This window comes from Panicum hallii, chromosome 3, assembly GCF_002211085.1.
Source record: "Panicum hallii strain FIL2 chromosome 3, PHallii_v3.1, whole genome shotgun sequence".
NCBI lineage: Eukaryota > Viridiplantae > Streptophyta > Magnoliopsida > Poales > Poaceae > Panicum > Panicum hallii.
Window position 1 is genome coordinate 60430698 of NC_038044.1, and position 23890 is coordinate 60454587.

General features: G+C 45.7%; 3 protein-coding genes across 3 annotated transcripts; all 3 read left to right on the top strand.

The window, feature by feature from the left end:
* The first annotated feature begins 5890 nt into the window (after nucleotides 1-5890).
* Nucleotides 5891-10424, top strand: LOC112884164 (protein rough sheath 2). The gene is made up of 2 exons (XM_025949518.1): nucleotides 5891-6500; nucleotides 8923-10424. Exon 2 carries the CDS (start codon nucleotides 8971-8973, stop codon nucleotides 10099-10101), a length of 1131 nt encoding a protein of 376 aa, XP_025805303.1. The 5' UTR covers nucleotides 5891-6500; nucleotides 8923-8970; the 3' UTR covers nucleotides 10102-10424.
* A 1455-nt stretch (nucleotides 10425-11879) lies between these two features.
* Nucleotides 11880-14798, top strand: LOC112885586 (factor of DNA methylation 1-like). The gene is made up of 5 exons (XM_025951174.1): nucleotides 11880-11912; nucleotides 12650-12841; nucleotides 12943-13155; nucleotides 13255-13499; nucleotides 14180-14798. The coding sequence occupies exons 1-5, from the start codon at nucleotides 11880-11882 to the stop codon at nucleotides 14196-14198; spliced, it is 702 nt and encodes a 233-aa protein (XP_025806959.1). The 3' UTR covers nucleotides 14199-14798.
* Nucleotides 14799-15243: 445 nt separating this feature from the next.
* LOC112885587 (acyl transferase 15-like) lies at nucleotides 15244-16536 on the top strand. The gene has a single exon (XM_025951175.1). The coding sequence runs from the start codon at nucleotides 15244-15246 to the stop codon at nucleotides 16534-16536; it is 1293 nt and encodes a 430-aa protein (XP_025806960.1).
* The last annotated feature ends 7354 nt before the right edge of the window (nucleotides 16537-23890 follow it).

Consider the following 23890-nt stretch of genomic DNA (forward strand, 5'->3'; position numbering starts at 1 on the left):
ATCACCCTGACGCCAGGGGGGCGAGTGACTGCCGTACGGCCAGACGAGACGTCTCCTCCGTCGATCGCGCATGCACCGGCGAGACGGCGTGCCTACCCACGCACATGCTCGCCGAGTGGCCAGCGGCAAGCTGCTACTGTAGCCAGGTCGCTGCCGCACAGTGGCCGCGCCCAGCACGTACCAACAGTATTCTACGTTGTTCGCGGCCACCGGCAGGCGGGCAGGGGTCTCGACCCTCGAGCAGCGCGCCCAGGCCGGCCGGCGCCCGGCGGACGGGAGCCTGCCTGCCGCAGGGGGGGGGGGGGGTCGGGGTTCTGTGCTCCCGCCTCCCGGGCCGCCGGCGGCCAGGCATGGGCGTTTGCGTGCGCCGCTCGCCTTTGCCGTTCCCACGTCTCCCTCGCGCCCTGGGCGCTCTGGCCGCGTCGTGCGCCCGGCCCTGAATGGGAATGCTGCCCGCGAGGAGAGAGATCCCGCGTCGTCGATGCATCATGCCGACCTGCGCTTGGTTGTACGCCCTGCTGCACGCAGGGCTTCGGTGGTCTGATCGAGGGCGGGGATCGTCGCCCTCGTCGTCGTCGTCTCGTCTGGGGCGGAGGATCGGAGATCCGATCCAGATCGATCTTCCTCGACGGGGCGGTGGATGTGCTGCGCCAGGCAGGGGAAAGCCGGGGCGCAGAGTTGCCATCATGGTCCGCACCTCTCTCGTAGAGATATAGCTTCTGCAGACTGCAGATAGCTTGCCCTGCCCGGCACCAAATGCTGGCGGCCCCGTTAGCTCGACGCGCTTCGATGCTACGTTTTTTGTTATGTTTTTTTAAGAGGCTTCTATGCTACTTCGTCCGTCCATAAAAAAATGCAAGTCTCCTTTCCTAATGAGTCAAATAATTTCAAATTTAAGTAAATTTTTAGAAAAACTATTAATATTTATGTCTCCAAATAGATTTAGTATGAAAATATATTGCATGGTTAATCTTTTATTTTGTAATATAAATATTAATATTATTTTGTATAAATTTGATCAAATTTAAAATTATTTAACTAATCGGTAAGCGAGAGTTTCATTATTTTATGAAAGTAGTGAGTATCTTGGCTACCGGATACTATACCTCCTAGTGTCATTGCCACAGCAATAACCTTTCCGTGCTAGTACAAGTATAGCATACATTTGTCATATGTGGACGATGCAGTCCCTTGACCGTCGGGGACCACGAGTGAGGGGTCTGTAGGCTTCTAGCTTGGGCTGTGAGTGGCCTGTCATTTGTGACCCTTTGGTAAATTTTGCCTACCATTTAGTTGTATATAAAAAAATGATAGATATCCACTCCACCTAATTAATTTTGGTGCCCCAAGTTGGACGAACCAAAACACACCTTCGATAAATTTTGCTACCATTTAGTTGTATCAAAAAGATTTTATAGATAATCATATCCTTTTTGCCATCAGATATATTTTGGTCGCAAGCGTTGGCCACCCTTCACCCATTTCGGAACTCGTTGACCAATAAATCTAATTCTATTTTAGACTGCATTGGTGGCGTCTAAGAGGGTGTCTCCAGTCTCCACCTCCTTTTGGTAACATCCTGGAGGAGAAACACCCCCACCCCCCCCCCCTCCCCCCACCCAACAACCCGGTGTGCGTTTGTTGTTACTGTGTGTGATATGAAGGTGAGGCGGAGATGGTTTAGTGTTTGTTATACATCTACATAAAATATATATTCTAGATGCCTAGCAAAAATTATGAATCTATAAAATTTAAAACGATCTACATTTTGTAATGGTGGTTTCTGAATACTACCTCCTAGCCTAGTGCCATTTGCCTCACCAATAGACTTTCCGTGCTACAGGCATAGCATAGATTTGTCACATGTGGGGACGTTGCAATAAAATCCCTTCGCCTTTCGTATCCGCGTGCAATCCATGCCATACCGTGCTAGAAGTAAGTTTTTAGCTTCATCCTTTAAAGATGTTTCTAGATAATAGTTTTTTATACATAGAAGACATTAATCTATACAGAGATAATAATGTATATATTTTAAATATGATCGTATTGGAGCAATAGTTATTTTTCATATTTTGATTTGAAGAACTATAGTATAATCTATTATTGAATATATGTCGAAGCCATTTGACTAATGAATTTTCTTATTATTGAAGTACAGAAGCTAACACGATGTTTGTCAAGATACATTGAAAAACACATGAACTTGCACAAATTACAAAGCATATAAAACTTGTACTCTGCACTGTTGAGACCATGTTACTAATGTGTTGAGAATTACTTGTTTCTCTATCAGCTGTTAATAAAGTTTATTAAATTGAAAAGTCTTTGTTTGCTTCAAAAATCATGTATTAGAATGGCATATATTTAGAAACAAAACTTGAATATTATGTATATAGCGATTATTGGCGTATGATGGCCTTGGTGGAGATCGACACCCGTGGTTGAAGAATATGAAAGAGAATGAGAATTGTTGAGGAAGCTCCCCTTTTCTTTCATCTTCGCAAGTAAGAAATCATAGTGGAAAAACTCACCCTAAGATAGTTGAGGAAGTACATGATGTTGAAATGAAAATGAAGTTCTTGCTTGAGGAGGGTTGAGACTTAAAAGGGAAAATTAGAGAGCAAGTATTGGAGAGTGAGCTGAGAGGGAGGAATGGGCTTGTAAATAAGTAGGTCCCGCGAGAGTGCTTTTAGACAACAAGAGAAAAGTACGTAGCAGTTAGGAGGATGAAAATATAACTTAAAAAAATCCATTTTGCTATGTTAATGAAACTTCGCAGAATACATCCTAGGGTGAAAGTTCAAGTTGGTTCAAGCATTGCATTGTATATGACAGTGCGGACAAAGGTCGGCGGCTATAACTCATGCATATCAGAAATGATATATCAAATACAATATGGGAAATGAGAGTGGAGGGGTAAGGACTTTCACATATTTATAAAATAAATAAATAAAGTAAACAAATTATTAATCATTCCTATCATGGTGTTATGGCAAGAGGGTTAAAAAAAACACTCCCACTAACTAGATCCATATACACCATGTATTTTTCACGAAAATAAATTTACATGATCATTAAGCAGCGCACCGGTGTCATTTTACACCTAGCTTGGCCCCTCCTACGACAGCCAAGCAACCCCGCGAGCCCTCCCCTGTACGTATGACAAGTAACAACATCTTCCCCCTCTTTTTACCGCAAGCTAACACGCTCGCTGGTACAGGTCCTTCCAAGAGCCTCTCGCTCCATGGCCTTTCAAAAAAAAAAAGGAGCCCCCTCCAGGCTCCATGGCGCTGCACACCTGCAGCCGCTAGCAGGAAACGTACAAACAGGTTGACCCTCTCGATTCACGGGGTGTGGCGCACTAGTACGTACGTGCGTACCCTGGTACTAGCTGCTGCGTCGTCTCCGATGGATCCATGCATCGACAGCACCGTACAAAACGGCCACGCGCGTCGCCCCGTCCGGTCTCCACCACCAGGTCGCCGCCGTGCCAACTCACGCGCGCGCGCGCCGCCCGGCCCGGCGCCCCCACTCCCCGGCCTCCCCCTGTCGGCTGGTGACCACACAGAGTCACAGACACCGCCATGGCCCATAGGAGGAAGGGACCTCACCTCCTCCACCTGTAAACAAGACATCGTTGCCCCCTAAACGAGCCTGATGATCAGCAGGCCAAGTACGCTACCTCTTAGGCTAAGCATGCAAAACCTACTTGACGACCATGATCACCTACACGGACGGCTACCAGTGCCGGAGAGAGGCCGGAGAGGACAACACGACGTGGACACGGCCGAGGGCTCGAACGAGGTCCCCGTGCAGGGCCCGGCCGCGGCCTCCGGCGTGGCTTCAATAATGCGGCAGGAGGTCGGTCCAATGGCCCTATGGGGTCGCACGCTTGGAATTGCAAACAGTGCTGTGTCAAGGGGGCGGATCACATCACGTCAGGGCCTGCTGGTCACCACACGCATGTACGCGACGACGCATGCCATTGCAACTACGCGCCGGCGCCGGCACCGGCACCGCCCCGCCAGGGACCATGCTACCTAGCACGGGCCGCGTCACGGCCAGCAGCGGCCTCAAATGTTGGGCGCCACCGCCAACTCCCTCCCCTCCTAGCAATAGCATAGCACGGTTTCTTTTTTTCTTTTGGGGCCGGTGCATCAGCGTACTTGCGGTGTACAGTAACATGACTGATGGTGCTAGCTGCGGGGTGGTGTGGTACTTGATCGTCGTCGTGCCAACCGGAAAAGGTACGTGCTAACTAACCTTGCTTAGTTTCCTAGATCAGTAATATTGCGTTGTAGCATGCGCGGACTATTTGGTTAACCCTCGACGTCACCGTGTAAGGCTATATTTGGTAGGGCTCGGGGCTCCTCCTTAGGGGCGGGGCGGACCGACGCTATAACGAGCGAGGACCTCAAATATGAAAAGCAATGAATTTTTAATTTTTTTTTTCAGCGTATGTGTCTCATAATTTGTATGTTTCTTAAGCAATAAATAGTGATAGTTTCATCTTTTTTCTTGATGCACGTGGGTGCATGCCCCCACTCCGAATTCCTATCCTATGTCTGCCCTTGCCGTCCTGCTTTGTTGGATTTTGCCTTATGAGAAAAGGCGGCGGAGGTTGCCTTCTCCTTGTTAGTTCATTCTTGGATTCGGCTTACCGATGAGCAGTAGTAGAGAACCTTGCAATTCTACTTATTACCAGCTTTATTTGACCCAATGCTCGAAAGTACATAAAAAATATCGGATCTTTTCTTTCACCCAACGGCTCAAATCCTAGCACGATAACCCTTTTTCTTTATTCAATCAAACTGATTCTCAACAATTTTGAATACAATAGAGTAAATCATAAAATAAACAAAAAATATCTACAAATGCTGCAAAAAGAACAATGTCTACTTCAGAAAGATACAACTTATTCTAGCACTAAACTACATTCTTTGTTTCTTCGAAAAAAAAACTACATTCTTTCTCATTGGAACCTATCGCTGACACCTTGGACCCACGGACCCACGCACATAACCCGTTAACCCAAGAGGCATGAATGGGAAGCATCACATGACGCTGAGGCTGACAGGTGGGCCCACGGCTCCGGTAAATGGTTTTGCCGTGGAAGGTGTAGGTTTACGCATGGATTGGAAACTGCTTGGCCATAGGGAGGGTGGTTACCAAGGAAGGGACCCAATCAGGCAGCGGCTACAACAACGATCCCTAAGCTAATCCGTCCCGGCCATGCCGTCCTGATTTGACTCGTGGAAGCCCTTTTCCCTCCCCATCTTTTCATCGCTTTCCACGCGCGCGCGCTGCCGCCGCGACAAGACGCGACGCCGCCGACGACGTACGGCGCCTTTCCCACCGCCAGCCCCAGCCCGCTGCCGCCGCCAATCCGCCAGTGGTTTCCCATCCCATCGCCTCCTCTTCGATTTCCCTCCGCCTCCGATTCGAACGTTCTCCTCCATCGCCCCCCACCCCACCCCACCCCGTTTGGGCATTTCTGATGAATTCAAAGCATATGCTCCCACCAATGCATGAGGGTTCCGCCCGTCCAAGGAATCACGGACGCATCCGTGGGCACTTTTTACGCCGAACTTGTTTCCGTTGCTTGAATTTTACATGGATTTGAAAAGGCAGCAGTTTGATTTGAGGTGCCCATCCCGGCCAGTGGCCACCCATCCCTTGTTCGTGGCATTGTTCCATCTCCTCTCCAACAGTTCCCCTCTCTCTCTCTCTCTCTCTCTCTCTCTCTCTCTCTCTCTCTCTCTCTCTCTCTCTCTCTCTCTCTCCACTGCGTGGCCAGCCAGTACTGTGAAGTCAGCTCGGCGCAGAGAAAGAAAGCGCCCCAGCCCCACACCCACAAGCACGTACTGCCAGCCACTGCACGCTCCTCCCAGTAGACCAGTCCTCTTCCTCCTCCATCCAGCTCCAGCTCCGTCCATGTGCATGCTTCTGCATGTGTAGCCGTGTGGGTGTGGTTCTTGCCATAGTGGTGCCTGCAACTGTTGCCGCTGCGCCTGCAGTGCTCCAGTCCAGCCTAGCTAGCCACCACCAGTACCTCCACCTCCCACTCTCCCTGGCTCACTCTACCGCGCCCTGTCTATATATACACGCGCGCCCCCTTTCCGGCCAACTCTTTTCCGCGGCTCCCCCTCCCCGTCTTTTCCTTTCCGCGTGCCCTAATTTCTCGCTGCTCCTTGTCCCCCACCTCCTCCTCACCTCGCCCCCGTCCCCTCCTATACATACACACATACACACGCTGCGAGCGAGCCGGCCGGCCGCGGAAAGGAATCTTTCAGCTCACACCTCCCTATCCCTGCCTCCCCCTCCCTTACTCCTGCTAGCTAGAGAGCCGGGTCCTTGGTCGTCGTCTTCACCTCGCAATTATTTGGGCCCCCTGTTCCTTCCTTCTTCCAGCTGCTCCAGCCTCGACCAAGGAGAGGAGGGAGGCCAAGAAGCAAGAACTGAGCAAGAAAGGAATCGAAGGATGGTGTAGCCGTGCCTCTGTAAGAATCCCTGCTCTTCAACCACCATCCCACTAGTTTCTTCAGTTCACTACCACCCTGTGATGCCAGTTCTGTGCTGCGTGCTCTCGAAAGATAGCTAGTCTCTCCTTTCCTGTGCCTGCTCATTCAGTTTAGTTCCAACTTCCAATTCGTTGGTGTTTGGGCTGTTTCAGAGAGAAAAAGGAATGGTTTGCCCTCAAATCTCTTGCTTGTGGTGTGGAGTAGCCTGATCTATTCGTTGCTTGGCTTGCACAAACAGCAGGTGCTACTACTGTGGTAGATGCTGATTCCGTGACAAGGATTGCTCCATGGTTCCTGGGTCGTGTTTTACTAGGTTGTGTGGAAAATGATGGCAGGTCGGCAGTGCTACGTCGTTACAGTTTTTTTCTGCGTGTATTTCTTGTTTGCTATGCGATTAGAAAATTTCCTCTTTTTGATTCGTAATAGGCTCCCAGCACTTGAGCCTGCTGCATCAATTCACATGCTGTTGGGTGTCTTGTGCTTTTTTTTTTGGCGAGTATTCCTGCATATGCAAGTACTGATTTTTTGCATTAGGTTCTTGGTGCCCCTTATCATTCATTATTTTGAATTATTTTGCAGTGTATGCAGTGCATCACCGTTTTTCTTGGTAAAGCCTAGAAATTCAGAAAGTAAACTATGTCAAGTCATATTCTTGTCATGTTGTGTGCTAGAGAGAGTTCTTTTCCCCCTTCAGAAATGACTTGTTTTCCCTCATCATTTCTGGTTGTATTGCTTCATGATTGTTTCAACTACTTTGCTACTCCTCCCTAGTGCCCTTCGGAATATTCACTTACATATGCGGAAAATAGGACCAAAGAAGGTTGCAAAATGATGAGGAATCTGAAGAAAAGGGAGCTTGCTATATGGATTACCTGAACTGAAAGTTTGTACTACTACCTGTACACAGCACCACAGATCCAAGTCGCCTCCTAACTGCAGCTAGCATGACCCCACTGCCTTCAATTTGTCACCTGTCAGTGCCATAGCCGCTAGAATACCACATCAATTTGGCTTCGATACATTGCTTTCAACGTCGGTTTGTTTTGTTTCCCATGATTATGCTTGTTAAGACGATGAATTTCATAGGACCAACCAATCTTAAACACCAACAGCGTAGGCTTAGCTCTGTTTGCTAACAGTACCTTGTTCAAGATTCACTTTAACTGTTATATGCCTCATAAGTTTCCTCTAAAGTCTAAACCTACTCTCTTCAAGAAATTGTTGTTGTCTCGGATCCTCTTTTTACAGTTTCACGGTCGGTGAAAAAGGCACCCAGTAATTTTAAGCTCGAGGTGTGGCCGCTTCTAACCTGCATTAGCTAGGCGCCAAAGAGGCAAAGAGCGGATTAGCGCTGGTCCAGGCATCATCAAGGTCGCATTTTTGTCTCAGATTTGCTGGATATCCCCCTGCCTTGGTTTTTAGCTTTCCCTGAGGTACGAGTATTAGGTTGGCATTCAATTTGGCGGATTTGAGCTTCGTCCTCAATGAGCGCCGCGTTAATGGCGGATGGCGACCCCGCTCCAGAAACAAGACAAGCGCGCGAGAAACCAGCGCGTGCTTGCTCGTGTAGGCCGCGCCCACACCTTTGTCTCCATGTGTGGGCTGATTGATAGCGGCCGGCGTCGCCATGGATGCATGGACGGGTATGCCTGCCTGCTTGCTTTGCTTAAGTGAGCCTCACTTCAGTGTAGCTGCCGGTTGTTTAGCCTGACTTGGTGAAGGTTGATGGCTTGTGGTTTTTACTACCTTGGTATGGTAAAAGCTATGGGTTAATCTTTGTCACTTTGACGGTTAGTTTTTGTCCTAGGTTACTGGCAAGTTCCTACTCATGGTCAAGAAAGAAATGTGAAAAAGAAAAATCTGTGCTTGGTCATAGTTGCAGCTGTGTAAATGTTGCCTGGAGAAGTTGCAGATGATCCTGTCACTTCAGTAGGAGTAATTACTGTTAGAGCTGCAGTAATGTTTTCCGAGTGTGCATTGGCTGCCTCTGTGGGCTGCCCCCAGCAGTGGCGACTAGCGAGGTTTGCAGGCCACAGTTACTCCTCTCCCTGCTCTCGCCACCCCAACCTGAAACCAGCAGTTATGAATGCTGCAATGCAATGAATTAGAGCAGCTAACCACCACTGAGAACAGGCATCTACCTGGTTGCTTTTCTTCCCCCTCTGCATCTGCCATGGCAATCACTGTTCTGTATGTAGCAAGCTTAAGACTCTGACTCAGACATCTGTGCTCCATGTCAGATTAGCATAGTTAGTTAGCCCCATGTTGCTTGATGTTTCTTTTCCAATGTTACAGTGAGCTAAAGATTTGATCCATGCTTACAATTTGGTGTTCCAGCTGATGTTGCCATGAGCTAAAGATTTGATCTTTCTTTTCCTGCATGGTGGATGGGTGGGAGCAGCGCGCATTATGAGGTGTGGTGGTGCGGGATGGGCGATGGCCTGTGCAGATGAAGGAGCGACAGCGCTGGCGGCCTGAGGAAGACGCCGTCCTGCGCGCGTACGTCCGGCAGTATGGCCCGCGCGAGTGGCACCTGGTGTCGCAGCGCATGAACGTGGCCCTCGACCGCGACGCCAAGTCCTGCCTCGAGCGCTGGAAGAACTACCTCCGCCCAGGGATCAAGAAGGGCTCGCTCACCGAGGAGGAGCAGCGGCTGGTGATCTGCCTGCAGGCCAAGCACGGCAACAAGTGGAAGAAGATCGCCGCCGAGGTGCCCGGGCGCACGGCCAAGCGCCTCGGCAAGTGGTGGGAGGTGTTCAAGGAGAAGCAGCAGCGGGAGCTCAGGGACAGCCGGCGACCGCCGCCGGAGCCCAGCCCGGACGAGCGCGGGAGGTACGAGTGGCTTCTCGAGAACTTCGCGGAGAAGCTCGTCGGCGAGAGGCCCCAGGTCGCCGCGGCCGCAGCCGCGCCTCCGCCGCCGTCGCTGCTCATGGCCGCGCCCGTGCTGCCGCCCTGGCTGTCGTCCAACGCCGGGGCCGCCACGGTCGTCACGCAGCAGCCGCCGCCGCCCCGGCCGCCGTCGCCGTCCGTGACGCTCAGCCTCGCGTCCGCCGCCGTGGCGCCGCCGCCGCCGCCCGGCCCGGCCCAGTGGATGCCGGAGCGCGCCGCGGCGGAGGCAGCCGCGGCGGCGTACGGGTTCCCGAGCCCGCAGCATGCGCCCCCCGGCGGCGCGCCCCCGCCGCCCGGCATGGCGGTCGTGGAGGGGCAGGCGCTGGCGGAGCTCGCCGAGTGCTGCCGCGAGCTGGAGGAGGGGCAGCGCGCGTGGGCGGCGCACCGGCGCGAGGCCGCGTGGCGGCTGAAGCGCGTGGAGCAGCAGCTGGAGATGGAGCGCGAGATGCGGCGGCGCGAGGTGTGGGAGGAGTACGAGGCCAAGATGCGCAACATGCGGCTGGAGCAGGCGGCCGCCGCGGAGCGCGTCGAGCGGGAGCACCGGGAGAAGGTGGCCGAGCTCCGCCGCGACGCGCAGCTCAAGGAGGAGAAGATGGCCGAGCAGTGGGCTGCCAAGCACGCCCGCGTCGCCAAGTTCCTCGAGCAGGTCGGCTGCTCCCGGCCATGGTCCGCCGCCACCGACATGAACTGAGCCGAACTGAACTCGACACCCGCTGACCACCACCGCCACCACCATCGTACCGCCGCCCGACCTGCTACCCCGTTTGACAGTTTCTTGCCTTCTTGGACGCGAACATGTAAAACCAACAGCAATCAGATGACGACGCCATGAATCTCCTTATGTTGTTTTTCTTTTCTCAACTGTTGTTAAGGTTCCCTCTTTCTCTCTAGCTGGTCAGAAATTCAGGATCCAGAAATGCATGTAATGCTGCTGCTGCTGCTACCTGTACTGTCTTGGTTTCTTCTCTCCAAGCTTACATTACATCCTGTCAGTCATGGATCATTTCATGCCAAGCTTCTTGCCTACGGTGCGTTCGTTTCCTGGGACCTAAAGTGGTCACATCAAAGAGAATCTTATCATTTAGAAGTATTAAATAAAGACTAATTACAAAACTAATTGCAGAACCTTAGAGCTAATTCGCGAGACGAACCTAATGAGATATATTAGTCCATGATTAGCGGATGATTACTGTAGCATCACTGTGGCAAATTATGGATTAATTAGGCTCATTAAATTTGTCTCGTGAATTAGCACCCAGCTGTGCAAAAAGTTTTATAAACAGATTTTATTTAATACTTCTAAATAGCAAGATTCTTTTTGATGTGATGCGTCTAAAGTTTAGAGGGTAGGAAACGAACACGCCCTTAGCACTGAATAAGCGAGAAATTGAGACAAAGTTTCAAATCAAAAAGTGATTGCATCGGATTTGCCTGACAAGCATCAAGTACATGTCATTTCTTTATGTCAGTGCGTGTTCTGCTGGTTTATTTGCTGATGAGTTAGAAAAGCTCACAAATAAGGATAAAAAAGAATAAAAAGAAAAGATTTTGGGTCTCCAACCTATGGACACGTTTAAGATCCCTGGGCTCAATGGGCTGGGTTTCCAGCTACCTGGTTTTGTTTGACGGCTTCAGGTCGGGAGGCCCAATAAACGCAAACGCATTCATATGTGGTGCACATCAAGGCCAACCTTGGTTTCACAATATTTACAGCGTTTGCCAAAGGCTTTTTTTTTTCCAAGTGAAATGCCAATTTATACGTTGTATTCCATATATGATTGGTGGCCTGAAAAAATAACCTGCATGTTAAAGCATATCACACATATTTTGGTTCATAATTACGTGTGTACTGGTCATAACCCATTCATCATGGATTTCGATGGCATTGGATCAAGCAGCCCCTTCATCGAGTATGTTTCGAGCTTCCTCTTAAGTCTACGTTGACAGTTAAAATTGGTAAATATGCTGACCGGAATTTTGCGTCAACAGTCTTAAAGGGTCTTTTGCGTGAAGGGAAGAATAATTTTTTAATTACACAGTAACACGTACGCAAATCTTACCCACTTATACAATTAATTTTATAATTAAACTATATTTAATATTTCTAATTAATGTTAAAATATTTGATCTGAACGGGCGCTCGCAAACTCAAATTTTTGGTGAGGAGTTGCTGGTACCTGGTATCTCACCTATTACAGTCGGCATTGGAATCACCAATCGGCTAGTTTCTCCTCCTAGGTAGGTCCCAGCGATCAGTTAGCTCGGTGAACCCACCCTACCCAAGACCCTACCACTGATCTGTGGGCCTACTTGTACCCTGACCCCAGAAACCTGTCACTCAACATCCTATTCTCCTCACTTTCGGCAATAAGGAATCACCTCTAGCAACTCAGACCTTTCCCTTTTAATTACCCCAACCGAATCTCACACCCCGAGGCTCGATGACACGTGGGCCCTCGTTGGCGTGACATGTGCCTAGGCGGCGCCATTTTTGGCTGCAAGGTACAGAGGGCAGCGCCGCTCTCTGAGTTTTCTTCTTTCCATTGCCAACCAAAAGAAACTCGAAGCTTTTGGAATTGTTGGGTACAACATTCATCCGCACTGCTCTGACCATCGGCGTTCGTCTTGGGTGGTTTGCGAGGTGGGCGTTTCTTCTTGCTTCCCTTTATTCCGTGCGGGTCTGTGGTTGTTCTTGGTTGACGGATGGTTAGGCCATCTCGGGCTTCGATCCTTTTATATGATCTTCGAAGGAAAGGTTCTCTGACCAGGTGGTAGCGGCTTCTTGAGAGCGCAGATTTTCCCAGTGCTGCGCCTGCGGCTCTCGTATCATTTCATTTCGCGATGTTACAAGAACTGATGCAGTTTTGTGCTTGCTTCAACAACTTTTGCTCTCTGCCGATTCGCTTTCCGCAATATGTCTTTGGTGAAGAAAATCTTGCCTTTCCCCCTTCTCGCTGCCTCTCTCGGCTGGAGAGAAATCTTTGTTTTATACACCCCTTCAATCTGGTTTTATTACATGAAGATAAATGAAATTGATAGGGATAATACTATTATCTTAGAAGTTTGGTAGTTTGCAAAGATTCCATACATTGAGATTTTCCGACGACTCCAAAGGAGACATAGATACACCATCCAATAGGCCAGTATGCCCATTTTCATCAGGACCGTAGTCCAAAAGTCCTTCAGATGGTCGCATTTTGAGGTATCTCTTGCTGTTATAAGTGTTAATGTGAATGCAGGTGCAAACAGGATCAATAGAGGAACAGACAAGGCTGTCTGAAAGACCTCTGGGCAATGATGCTATCAATCTTGAGGTAACAGAAGAGTGCCCTAGGGAAGGGCTAGTGAACAGCCCACCTGTTGGCCAAACCTCATTTGTTATGGTGAGAGGAGAAGATGACCTAGAGGCTGTCAGAGACGAGCTGATCAAGGTTCAATCATATCCCTCAATATTTACTCACTGTACTTTGATCCATCATAATTTGAACTGTTTGTACTGGGAGTCAATGTTACATGCAAGTTGGTGTTCCAGGGATTCCTTGAAATTGATACCGGCGGAAGGAAAATCGGGATAAAGGAAATGGAGAAATTGAATGAGAAGGCATTCAAGGCCGCTTGTCTTGCAAAGGTACCTCCTGAAGAAGTTGCTACGGCATCTTATGAGTTATACTCATCATGGCAGCAGCAACTTGGCGACCTAAGCTGGTATCCGTTCAAAACTGTCATAGTTGATGGCAATCACCAGGTATGTCGATTCTAGAAAGCTTCACCGTATCTCACAGGTTGCTTTTAAATTTTAATCCATTACCAAGGATAATAAACTACGTGTTGCTTACATTATCAGGAGATTGTGAACGTTGATGATGATAAATTGCAAGAGCTGAAGAGGGCATGGGGTTCTGGTGCCCATGATGCTGTGGTTAACACACTGGTGGAAATGAAACAGTACGACCGTCTGAGCGACGGAAGCATCGCCAATGAGCTATGGAACTACAAGGAGGGGAGGAGGGCTACTACGAGGGAGTGTATCAACTACATGTCCAATCAGGTGAAGCAGCTTACCATGACGAAGCGCAGGAGGATTCGCAGGTAGCGCAACATTGTCCTAGACTCCTATTGTGAAAGTGCTATTGGGTGGATAAAGTTGCGGGTTGCAGCATTCTTGCTAGTTTATTATAGCATCAGAGTAGTGTACTATAGATGGCAGTTGCATGGGGCACTTCTTCTGGCTGAAGCATTTTCTTGTCTTTAATCATGCTGAGACCAAAAACTTCTTCTGCCTGCTAATTTGTTAAAATTACTGCTGCATAATATGAATCATATATAGGAGTGTCCAATAATCAGTATGACACTTAAGAAAAATTGTGTGACTGAAGGGACAACCGGACAAGTGCTAGTAGCATAAGAAAACATGGAAATATTGCAATAAAAAACTGGTAATTAACCTTACTGAAGAAAAAAAGGTTCTTTAAATTCCAATTTTTCCACTGTGAATAACCAGAAGTGAAACTGATATACTCTGAAAGTCTGGATGATACCGGCATATGCCAGTAAAGTCAACTAACACCTTACTGGGTACTATTTGTAGTTCTCACAAATCTTCCCTTGAGAACCATTCATCCAGGTTCATATTCGCATCGAGAATTGGTGATATCCTGGGGTTACCTTAATGTTCCTTTTCAAGTTGCCACATTTCTCTTTGAGAATCAAGCCCCCAAATGCCAAAACTGTCTTCTACTGTGAACTGATGCTTGCCTCTTTTTGTGCAGGTTGAACGGCAAGGCATGAGCTACCTTACCGCCTTTTTAACTCCCCAAGGATCTGAGAAGTAGCATCGCAGGAAATCGCAAGCCCTTTTGGATCATGTACAAATATGTCATGACTTCAGTATGCTAATGATTCTGCTTCATAGAAGCAGTGCTTCTGATGTAGTGATCTCACGGCTCTTTGACTGGTGCAGGATCAGAGCGTAGGCTGTAGCAAGGAACTTTATAAGACAACTAGGGAGATTCCTACTCCGATGAACTCCCATGCTTCGTGTTAGAACTCTGATGATCTGGCCAATGTGCCTGTAGCAAGACGCGGCGAGGTCCTCTTCATGCGGCGGCTTGACCTTGCGGCGGACGAATGCAGCAACGTCTTCAGGGCCGACCTCACCCGCAGCCATGCCGCGAAGGTCCAAGGCGCGTTCCCCGCGAGGAAGCTCGCTTCCAGCCGGAGCAGGGCCGCGGTGATCACCATATAGGTGGTTCACTATTCTGCAGCTGTAGACGTATGAGTGGATGATCACCACATAGGTGGTTTCACTATTCTGCAGTTGTAGACGTATGAGTGGATTGTGGTTGGCGTCCGACATCTTGGTTGTTTATTCCTTGAGTAATCACCATACTTTTCTTACGGCTCTGCTACGTTTTGCTCTCCTGTAATCCGTAGTGGCCTTTGCTACGTTTTGCTCTCCTGTAATCCGTAGTGGCCTCATGGGCGCTCATAGTGTGTTGTACTAAAACTTCTTTCTACTTAATACAAAGATACGCAGCTCCTCTGCGTATTCGAGAAAAGAAAACTATAATGATCCGGTTATCTGAACCTTTGTGTCCTGTCTGATGTCTGATAGCACTTGCCCTGCGCTCAACCCCGAGACCAGGTCGTCCTCGCCGAGGCCAGCATGGACGTGGTCCGCTTCCTCCCCGCCATGCCGTGCCGGTTGGCACCATCGTCAAGCTGCTCGGCAGAAGGAGACAGAACAGCTCAGCTCCACCGCAGATTTATATATTGGAGTCCAAGAATCCAAGATACAGCTTGAAACTAGAGCATCGACACTACACAGAGGATAATGAGTGTTGCGGTGAGCAAGTCCTCGCCGGTGGTCGTCCGGCCATCGGAGCCGGCGACGACGAGCAGCACCACCATAAAGCTCTCGTCTTTCGACAAGGGTCTAGAGAGGATGCCAACCGCCGCGCTGCTCGTGTTCGAGCACCCGATCCATGAGACCACCGAGACCATAAAGAGGGCCCTGTCCCAAGCGCTAGTCCACTACTACCCTTTCGCCGGCCGTATGGTCGCCGGAGCCGACGGCGACGACGCGGGGCACATAGAGTGCAGCGGCGAGGGCGCGGTCTTCGTCGCCGCGTCCGCCAGCTGCGCCGTGGAGGAAGTCATCGCCTCCGACCACTCACCTGCCTCGAGGGCGCTGCGGAATGACCTCGCCGTCTGCTACCCAGGCGAGAGCTGCGGCCCCGCCGACCCTTTGCTGCTGGTGCAGGTGACGGAGTTCTCGTGCGGCGGGTTCGTCCTCGGGGTGACCTGGAACCACGCCGTCGCCGACGGCGCCGGGATGGCGCAGTTCCTCAAGGCCATCGGCGAGCTCGCCCGCGGGTTGCCATCGCCGTCCGTTGCGCCGGTGAGGCGGGACTATTCACTCCCGAGCCTCCCGGCCGTCGTCCCGATCGACAAGCTGCTGAGCCTCGAACCGTTCGACGACCTCGTCTACCTCGACTTCACCGTACCCTCGAGCGCGATCGGCCGCCTCAGGGCCGACTTCGGCAGCCGCTTCGGCGGCCATCCATGCTCCGTGTTCGACGCCGTCAGCGCCGTCGTGTGGCGGTGCCGCACCCGCGCCGTCATGTCCGACCCGGAGGCCCCGGCCGCGCTCTTCTTCTCCGCGAACGCGCGCAGGCACGTCGGTGCCAAGCAAGGGTACTACGGCAATTGCGTGACGGCGCAGCTGGTGACGGAGAAAAGCGGCACGGTGGCCGGCGGGGACGTCGTCGAGCTGGCGAAGAAGATCCGGGACGCCAAGGAGACGATAGCCGACCAGTTCAAGGACGCCGAAGGCGGCGGCCCGCGGCGAGCGGCCACGCGCCCGGTGCTCCAGGATCGGTACGACATGGTGATCGTGTCGTCCTGGCAGAACCTGGGCTTCGACGAGGTCGACCTCGGGAGCGGGAGGCCGGCGAGGGTGACGTCGCGGATGCGGGAGAGGCTGCACTTCCCGGCGTTGGGGATACTGCCGCCGTGCAAGGGGAGGGACGGGGCCAACGTGCTGTCCGTCGTCGTCAAGGAGAAGCACGCTGATGCCTTCCTCGGAGAACTAGCAAGGTTCATAGATGTTATTAATGCGGTCTAATACTCGTGGAATTGAAGCTTAATTTGTGTTGTCACGTAACTACATTATTATCTTACTCAGTGTGCCGTTGCATTTGTATTTGTGTTCAGGGTCATTTCCAGGTTTGTATACATACATGGCAATTTTCCAGTTTAATTTCCTCAATCCAATAATGTTTGTGCAATTTTGAATCAAATCTATAAAGTTTGTACAATTTTGTGTACCTAGATTGCTAAATTATTTTAATATGATCAAATAGTTAATTCAAATAATTAATGCTAATATGATCACGTAGCTTCCACGAATAGTTAATTGTTACCAACATAGTTCACGAGGTTAACGAGATCGCTCGAGCTATTATTGAATCAAGCCGAGCTATGTTTTGCTTGTTTCCTTAACCATGTCTACTCAAGCTAGCCCATTATTTTTGTTAAAAGTAGAAAGTAGAGTGCAGAATGGTTTGAACAAATGATTCATTGATTAGTAATACTGCTTTTATATAACCTTTTATCATCCAAGCAATATAAGTCGTATTATCCTGTAGATAACCTAAGTGATTTGAAGGAATTACAATTAACTATTCAGTGAAATTATGCATATTCATGTAATGCTTCGGAATGGTAGGTGAAGTTACCATTACAATTAATTTTGATAACTCCAATGAAAATTTTACTAAATTTTACTATCATAGAATCAGTCAATAGTCTGGTAACATGAGGTTTAGTTAGCTAGTGTCTTGGTATCCCACTTTTATCACATCATGTTTTATTTATAATAAGTTAAAACCTTTTGGTACCATTTGATATCTGTGGATATCCTCTTTGACTCCCATCTATATGGTGTTATTGAGTTGTGCTATTTTGAGCTATAGCAAGATATCTAGAAATATAGTATTAGGCTTGTTGCAATTTGTAGGATACATAAGCGCTTTGATGGTACTAAGGATGTCATCCCACGGTCTTTATGGAAAATGATCCATCTTTAGGGATTGACTGACTACAAGTGTTGATGGATATAACTTTCCAATATTATTTGAATATTGGTGTACAATATCAATTCTATATTGGTAAATTGATGTTCGTGCTTAAGTTGTAGATTTAAGTATAGTTTGGTTTTATCTAAATTTGATCTTAAAATCCATCTTAAAATGATTGCTTGCTGATTTGTGTGCTGAGATGATAAAATTCATTTCAAAATGCTTTATAGACATACATATGCAATCACAATAATTGGAGTAATCTTTATATGGAAGATACTCACTTGGTTAGCTGTACCACATCTACTCAACCTTTTCAAGTCCCCATGACTTGAATTATACACAATATATGTTGTGATTTTAATTTTGATTTAAAAAACAAAATCCATTATATATTTGAATATGTCAAATTCATTTGATCTGCCAATGATTGAATAAGGGAACATAATTTTCACACATACCATGCGGGTACGTTGCTCACTCTCTGCGTGAAACTATGTATTACAAGTTCTCACTATTTTACCACCTTGCTTTCATAAAGAATGCAATATGAGAAGATATCACTATCCTGAATACTTCTCACCATTGAATGAGAACACTTCTCCTTAATTGTCACCTTTGATTTGACCGATTTGAGTGTTCGGACACTCTGCCTAGGACTTTTGGTCTGGATCTAGTTGAAGGTGTATGACAATTTTGATAAAGAGTATATATCGATAATTTGTAGTCTTTGTATGATTGATTCGATGGAACCAATATAGCTTGCGAAAATATCCACCCTTCAGAACTTCATCTAATTTTCCACTATTATGGAGTTAGGGTGTTCGATTAACCCAGTCCCTGAATTTATGTGCATAAATATTGGGCTTTTGAGTGTTAAAAACATTCATAAACTTTGGATTTGAACATCCACAAAGTGTCTAACAACATGCAAGATGTTGATTCGTACTTACTATCCTGGAGGATGTCTCCCCTATTTCCATGGATGCTTGAAATAAGCTATATCCCTAATGACTATACTTCTCCCCTCTCTTATTTTGACTTGGGAGCTGAGTGATTTGTTAGGTACTTCCACTCTTTCTGGTACATTATCAGTAGGGTTCGGATGTGATAACACTTTTGATGAGTAAATGCATGTGGCAGACTATTTGTAATATGTTACAAATATAAGATATTTTAAACTATGGTTAGATATTCTTTGGTGCCTACATGGATTTGAGGATTGAATTATTCTCAAAACGTAGTCAGCATACGTGTTGTATATTAATCCTCTATGAGCGATCGAAGGTATTTTATGAATGACGAATAACAATACCTTATTATAGATCCCCATTTGCCATGTACGTATATTGAGATGGTGATATCGTTATGTGTAAAACATAACTGACATGCAGATGGAAAATATTTGGCTGAGGCCAACCTTCACGTACTAATAGCAACGGAGGAAGCCATATGATTGCAGTTTAATAAATTTATTATAATAATACAGTGTGTAAATCCGCATTTACCAATATAAATTATAATTTTATTTCATTGGTCATACATTTAAATTTTCTCAATAAGAGATTCAACTATTTAATAATTAATATGGACATAAAATATTTTATGATATCATTCCCAAAACTAAATAATTCCATGAGAATGGATTTCATCCCTTACCCGGGATAATTTGCTCTAATAAAAAAATACGACCAAATGAATTTGGTAAAATTACGGTGCCTTATGAGTAAGGTACACATGCAGAACTAATTTCAAATGCCTCACTAAGCATTCTAGATTACCTAAATGTTCATTTAAAGGCTAAATTAGGCCCATGAATGCAGTCACGAAATTGGGTGGCTTATTATTTCGAATTTTAAGGTAAGTGAAAGATATCTAGGCCCCTTAGTGGGTTTTGGTAGTAGATGATAAAATACATGTATATTTAATCATGTTATCAAGCATGTGTACAGGTGCTAAGGGTGATTAAGCAAATCGTATTATGAAGCATGACCCCTCAAAAGGGAAAATAAAAAATGGTGTTTCAAATTTACTTGAAGAGTAGATTTTATTTTGAAATTGAGTACAGGAACGCCGTACTATCAAGAGGGACTTTGATCTACAGGTGTCGACGTGGTAGTTGTGCTTAAGAGAACATACAAAAACCATGAGAATCAAACCTACCACTATAAACTGCCATCTTGTGAAATTTCTTGTTAAACCCGGAGTATCCGGATCCTTGTCCGGAATGTCCGACAAAAATTCTCACAGTATCCGGACATATATCCGGTGTCTCTGGGTAACTATTCCCTATCCGTAAATTGCTCTAAGTCCGGAGTCTCCGGACCCCAGTATCCGGACTTATATCCGGAGTATCCAAGTACCCTTTCACCAACGGCTAGTTTTCTATGAGAGAGAGTATAAATACCCCTATACCCCCTCACTCAGACCAAACTCTTGCTCATTTCGACCAGAAACGCCCACAAGCTAAAGAAGAACTCTCTCAATTCCCCTTTCTTCATTCTTGAGTGATTTCCTTTGGGATTCAAGTGAGATTGTTGCAAGAGTAAAGATTTATGTTAGTGAGCTTCCATTCCATCTCTTGAGCACATCATCCTTGTGTAACTGGTGGATTCAAATTTGTTACTCTTGAAGCTTCAAGCTCCTAGATGGCTAGGCGTCGCTCGCGAGTGCTCAAGCAAGTTGTGAGCATCACGAGAAGTTTGTAATCGTTATTTCTCTCAGAGGTATTTATAGTAAGTGATCTTGGTTTTGAGCGTTGGTCTCACCCTTAGGAGAGGAGCATAGGGGTTTTTAAGCACCGTCTCTTGAATCCTTCCTCAACGGAGATGTAGCTCCTTTGGGAGTGAACTTCGAAAAATAAATTCTATCTCTCTTTTGTGCTCCTTACTTATTTTATTGGTTATTTGCTTGTGAGACTAACTTTTTAGGGTTTGAGGTCGATCTACTATTATACAAGTCTCTAGAGCAAGACAACCGGTGAGAAACACTCCAATGGTATCACTAGATCTTCCAAATTTACTCGATCAAAATTATAGCATCAGTATCTTTATTTTTTGTGTACATTGTTTCATACCCGATAGTCCGAAAATTATCTCCGAAAACTCCGGACACAAAGCCCAGAGTATCCGAACATATATCCGGAGTATCTGAATATATGTGTTACTGACAGTGCTTAAAGTATTTTAAGTTTCAGATTAGCCTATTCACCCCCATCTAGTCATCATGATGTCCTTTCAGTAAGAGAACCCTAAAATAATTCCCCTTGTAACATATGCCGTGCATAAAGAATATGAGGATTCCAGGAATATAATCTATGACTAACAAAATTAAAAATAATTTTACTTATCATTCCTTATGCATAATGACCGAGACTATCATGCCAAGTCTTCATTTAATTAAGATTGAAAAATTATTTTGTACGCAACATAGGGCTGATGTATGCATAATACACCCCAGATGATATGAAAAATAGTTTATTTTTATGAGTATTTAGTTTTCCTATCCATTGTACCAAACCATTGTACCAAGTTGAGTGCTGATATTTCATCATCACCCTTAGTATTAGATTTCAATCATATAAATGGATATCATGAAAAACATATCGCGGTATTGAATACCCGTAAGGAGAGTATGATCTCCATGTCAATTAGCGGTGCAGTGCTCCACTAAACAGATTTTCTTTTCTATCTGGTTGGATCCCAAATAAAATATAGTATGAATTTTAACTCATACAAGATACAAATATCATGTATAATTACATGATATCTATGATGGGCAATATACTATGCGTATGTTAATTCCAGGATTATATGGAGATTTTTGTGGGTCTTATTTATTTAAATGAACTTCAAACTTTTCCCCTTAAACGGGACCATCTCCAATAGATCGGAGGAATGATTCAACCAAATATTTAATTTGGTATGCATGTAAGCCGTACAACCATACCTTGGACAAATGTGAGACTTGCCATTATTGACATATGTGTTTTGAAGATCCATTGCTTTGTAAATTACCATTTAACTTAAAATCATGATAAATGACTAAGTAAACAATTTCTTATGTTTTAGAAAATATTACATTCTTCGTTAGCAATTCCAATAAAAATTGCAAAAGTTTATGGATCTTCTCCTTTGAATACTTATCTTTTTTAAAAAAAATTGAGTAGACGGAACACACTATGTTGCATGTGTGGTTAGTTTAGGTATGGGTTAGCACTTCTTTTGGGTGGAGCTATGGTGGCAATGGTGTCATGAGCATCCCAATGATATCATTAATATCTAGTTCATGTACTAGATAATTAATCCCATTCAATGCGAGTTTAAGAAAAAAATCCATTTTGGAAACATTAGTAATATCCTACATGAGTTGATCATGTATCTAATTAATTTACTTGGATCATAAATTACATAGCATAAAATATTGATGTGCATATTTCTTAACCAAGGTGATACTTGATGATAAGTGGACTATCCAATAATTGACAAGTGACAAAAAAAGTCACTACTATTATTTTGAACTTTATTCTGCAATGAATAGACGATGCAGGAATCATTGTCTAAACATAGGCTCTGCTTATTTGAGTGAAGATAGTCACCAAAATATGTTGTACTGTTTTCTGCTATTTAACTAGCAAAGATGAATGCTTTAAACTTTGAATCCAAGATGAGTCTTGAATTAATGTATGCAAAATTTTATATATCCAAAAAGCTACTTGATCTACATGTAGCGTGTGGACCTCAACGTTAATAGATGATAAAATCGCTGCAATTATATATTAAAGATGAATGATGCTCATCATCTAGAAATCAACTCTATCATTATGTACTTGCAGTTTAACACATCAAAGGTTGTTACTTAAATAGGGTAGATCTCACATTAGTGGATGATAAACTTGTTTCTATAGGCATAGTTTGATGTGATCGCAATTAAATTACACTCCACTCATATATGTTATACTAGTAGAGATGGTTACTAGGAGTAATCACCATGTTGGTGTAGATCTTGTTTAATTCGTATTCAAAATTGGGTACATACATCGAGGATAGTCACTATATGGTAGTGTAGATCCCGCAATAGTATTACGATACTACCTTGTGTATGGCCAATATGAGATATGAATTAAGGTAATCACCGGAAAAAGGTGTATAGCCTTTAATGATTCCAAACTTTGATATTGATATGCACGTTGAGGATGAGTATATATATCCTGTAGTAGTAATAAGGTAATATTTTGTGTATGGCCAATATATAAAATTTTAAAATTTTATATTGTACAAAATGATTAGATGGCATTTGTCTTTTGCATATAATTTTTCTTGAATTAAGCGTATTGTTGCATGACATTTGGTGCTTAATCAAGATGAATTATTGTCGTTAAAATTGCAACAAGTAGCAAATTGCAAAACTAACAATTCACTATGTACTGTATGTTGTTCTAGTGATTGCATAGACACAAACACATTAAATAATAACAATATCCGGATCAAATTGGGTCTCAAGATTGAATATCCATTTGTAAACTGTAAAATTACACATGATGGTGCAATTTATAGAGACTATTTGACCTTTTGGATTTACCATGCATTGTTAGTCATTGTTCTTTACCAGATGCCTACGGGAATGGTGCTCTTCTGGATTACCAGGGAAAAGTTTGCCTCTGATCTTTCTCCTTGCAGAGATCTTGTTTTTCTTGTTGGCCGGAGAATAAAATATTCCTGCATGTTTGTTGATTAGCAATGCAAGGACAAGATTGGGAAATAATGTAAAGATAAATCGAACTCGGGAATTGCTGTTCTTAATCTTCTTCATCTGTTCAGGCCAAATCTTTGTTGTTGATGAATGTACAGTCCTCTCTGTAGAGGGCTGCCATTTCTTTTCCTGCGAACTGCAGTCGTCGTCGTGGCCTGTCCTGGGGACCGTGGGTGAGGCAAGAACACCTCTGCTCTTCTTTTTCTCATTTATCTGATTGATGCCGGACGTCTTGCTGGAGCGTACTCAGTTCTTCTGTTGATATTCTTAATGCTCTGCGTGAACTCGCGTCGTCGCCGTGGCCGTCTATCAACAATGAATAGCAGTGAAGAACAAGTGCCCATGGCCGAAACATTAAAGTATTCCTGCATGCCGTGGACATCATGTGGTGACTTCCATTTTTCTAGTTCTACTTGTTCATGGCCTGAGCATCAAAATATTAATGTATGTTGTTGATTAGTAATGCCAGAGCAAGCGAGACAAAAAATATAAAGAAATAGATAGAACTTGAGATGAGATTCATGTTCCTGTAGGCAGAATGGCCCTTTTTTTTTCTTGTTGCACGAGCTCAGCGTGAGTGAAATGAAATGTCGATGCAGAAACGTTGTTAGTGAAGCCAGAAAATGAAAGATGCGCTCTCCGTTTCCA

What these genes read in the sequence shown, in the direction of transcription:
- LOC112884164 (XM_025949518.1), top strand. Translation starts at nt 8,971, where the DNA reads ATGAAGGAGCGACAGCGCTGGCGGCCTGAGGAAGACGCCGTCCTGCGC.
- LOC112885586 (XM_025951174.1), top strand. Translation starts at nt 11,880, where the DNA reads ATGTGCCTAGGCGGCGCCATTTTTGGCTGCAAG. An exon ending in GCGCCATTTTTGGCTGCAAG is followed by an intron (nt 11,913 to 12,649) that starts GTACAGAGGGCA and finishes ATGTGAATGCAG; the next exon opens with GTGCAAACAGGATCAATAGA. An exon ending in TAGTTGATGGCAATCACCAG is followed by an intron (nt 13,156 to 13,254) that starts GTATGTCGATTC and finishes TTACATTATCAG; the next exon opens with GAGATTGTGAACGTTGATGA.
- LOC112885587 (XM_025951175.1), top strand. Translation starts at nt 15,244, where the DNA reads ATGAGTGTTGCGGTGAGCAAGTCCTCGCCGGTGGTCGTCCGGCCATCG.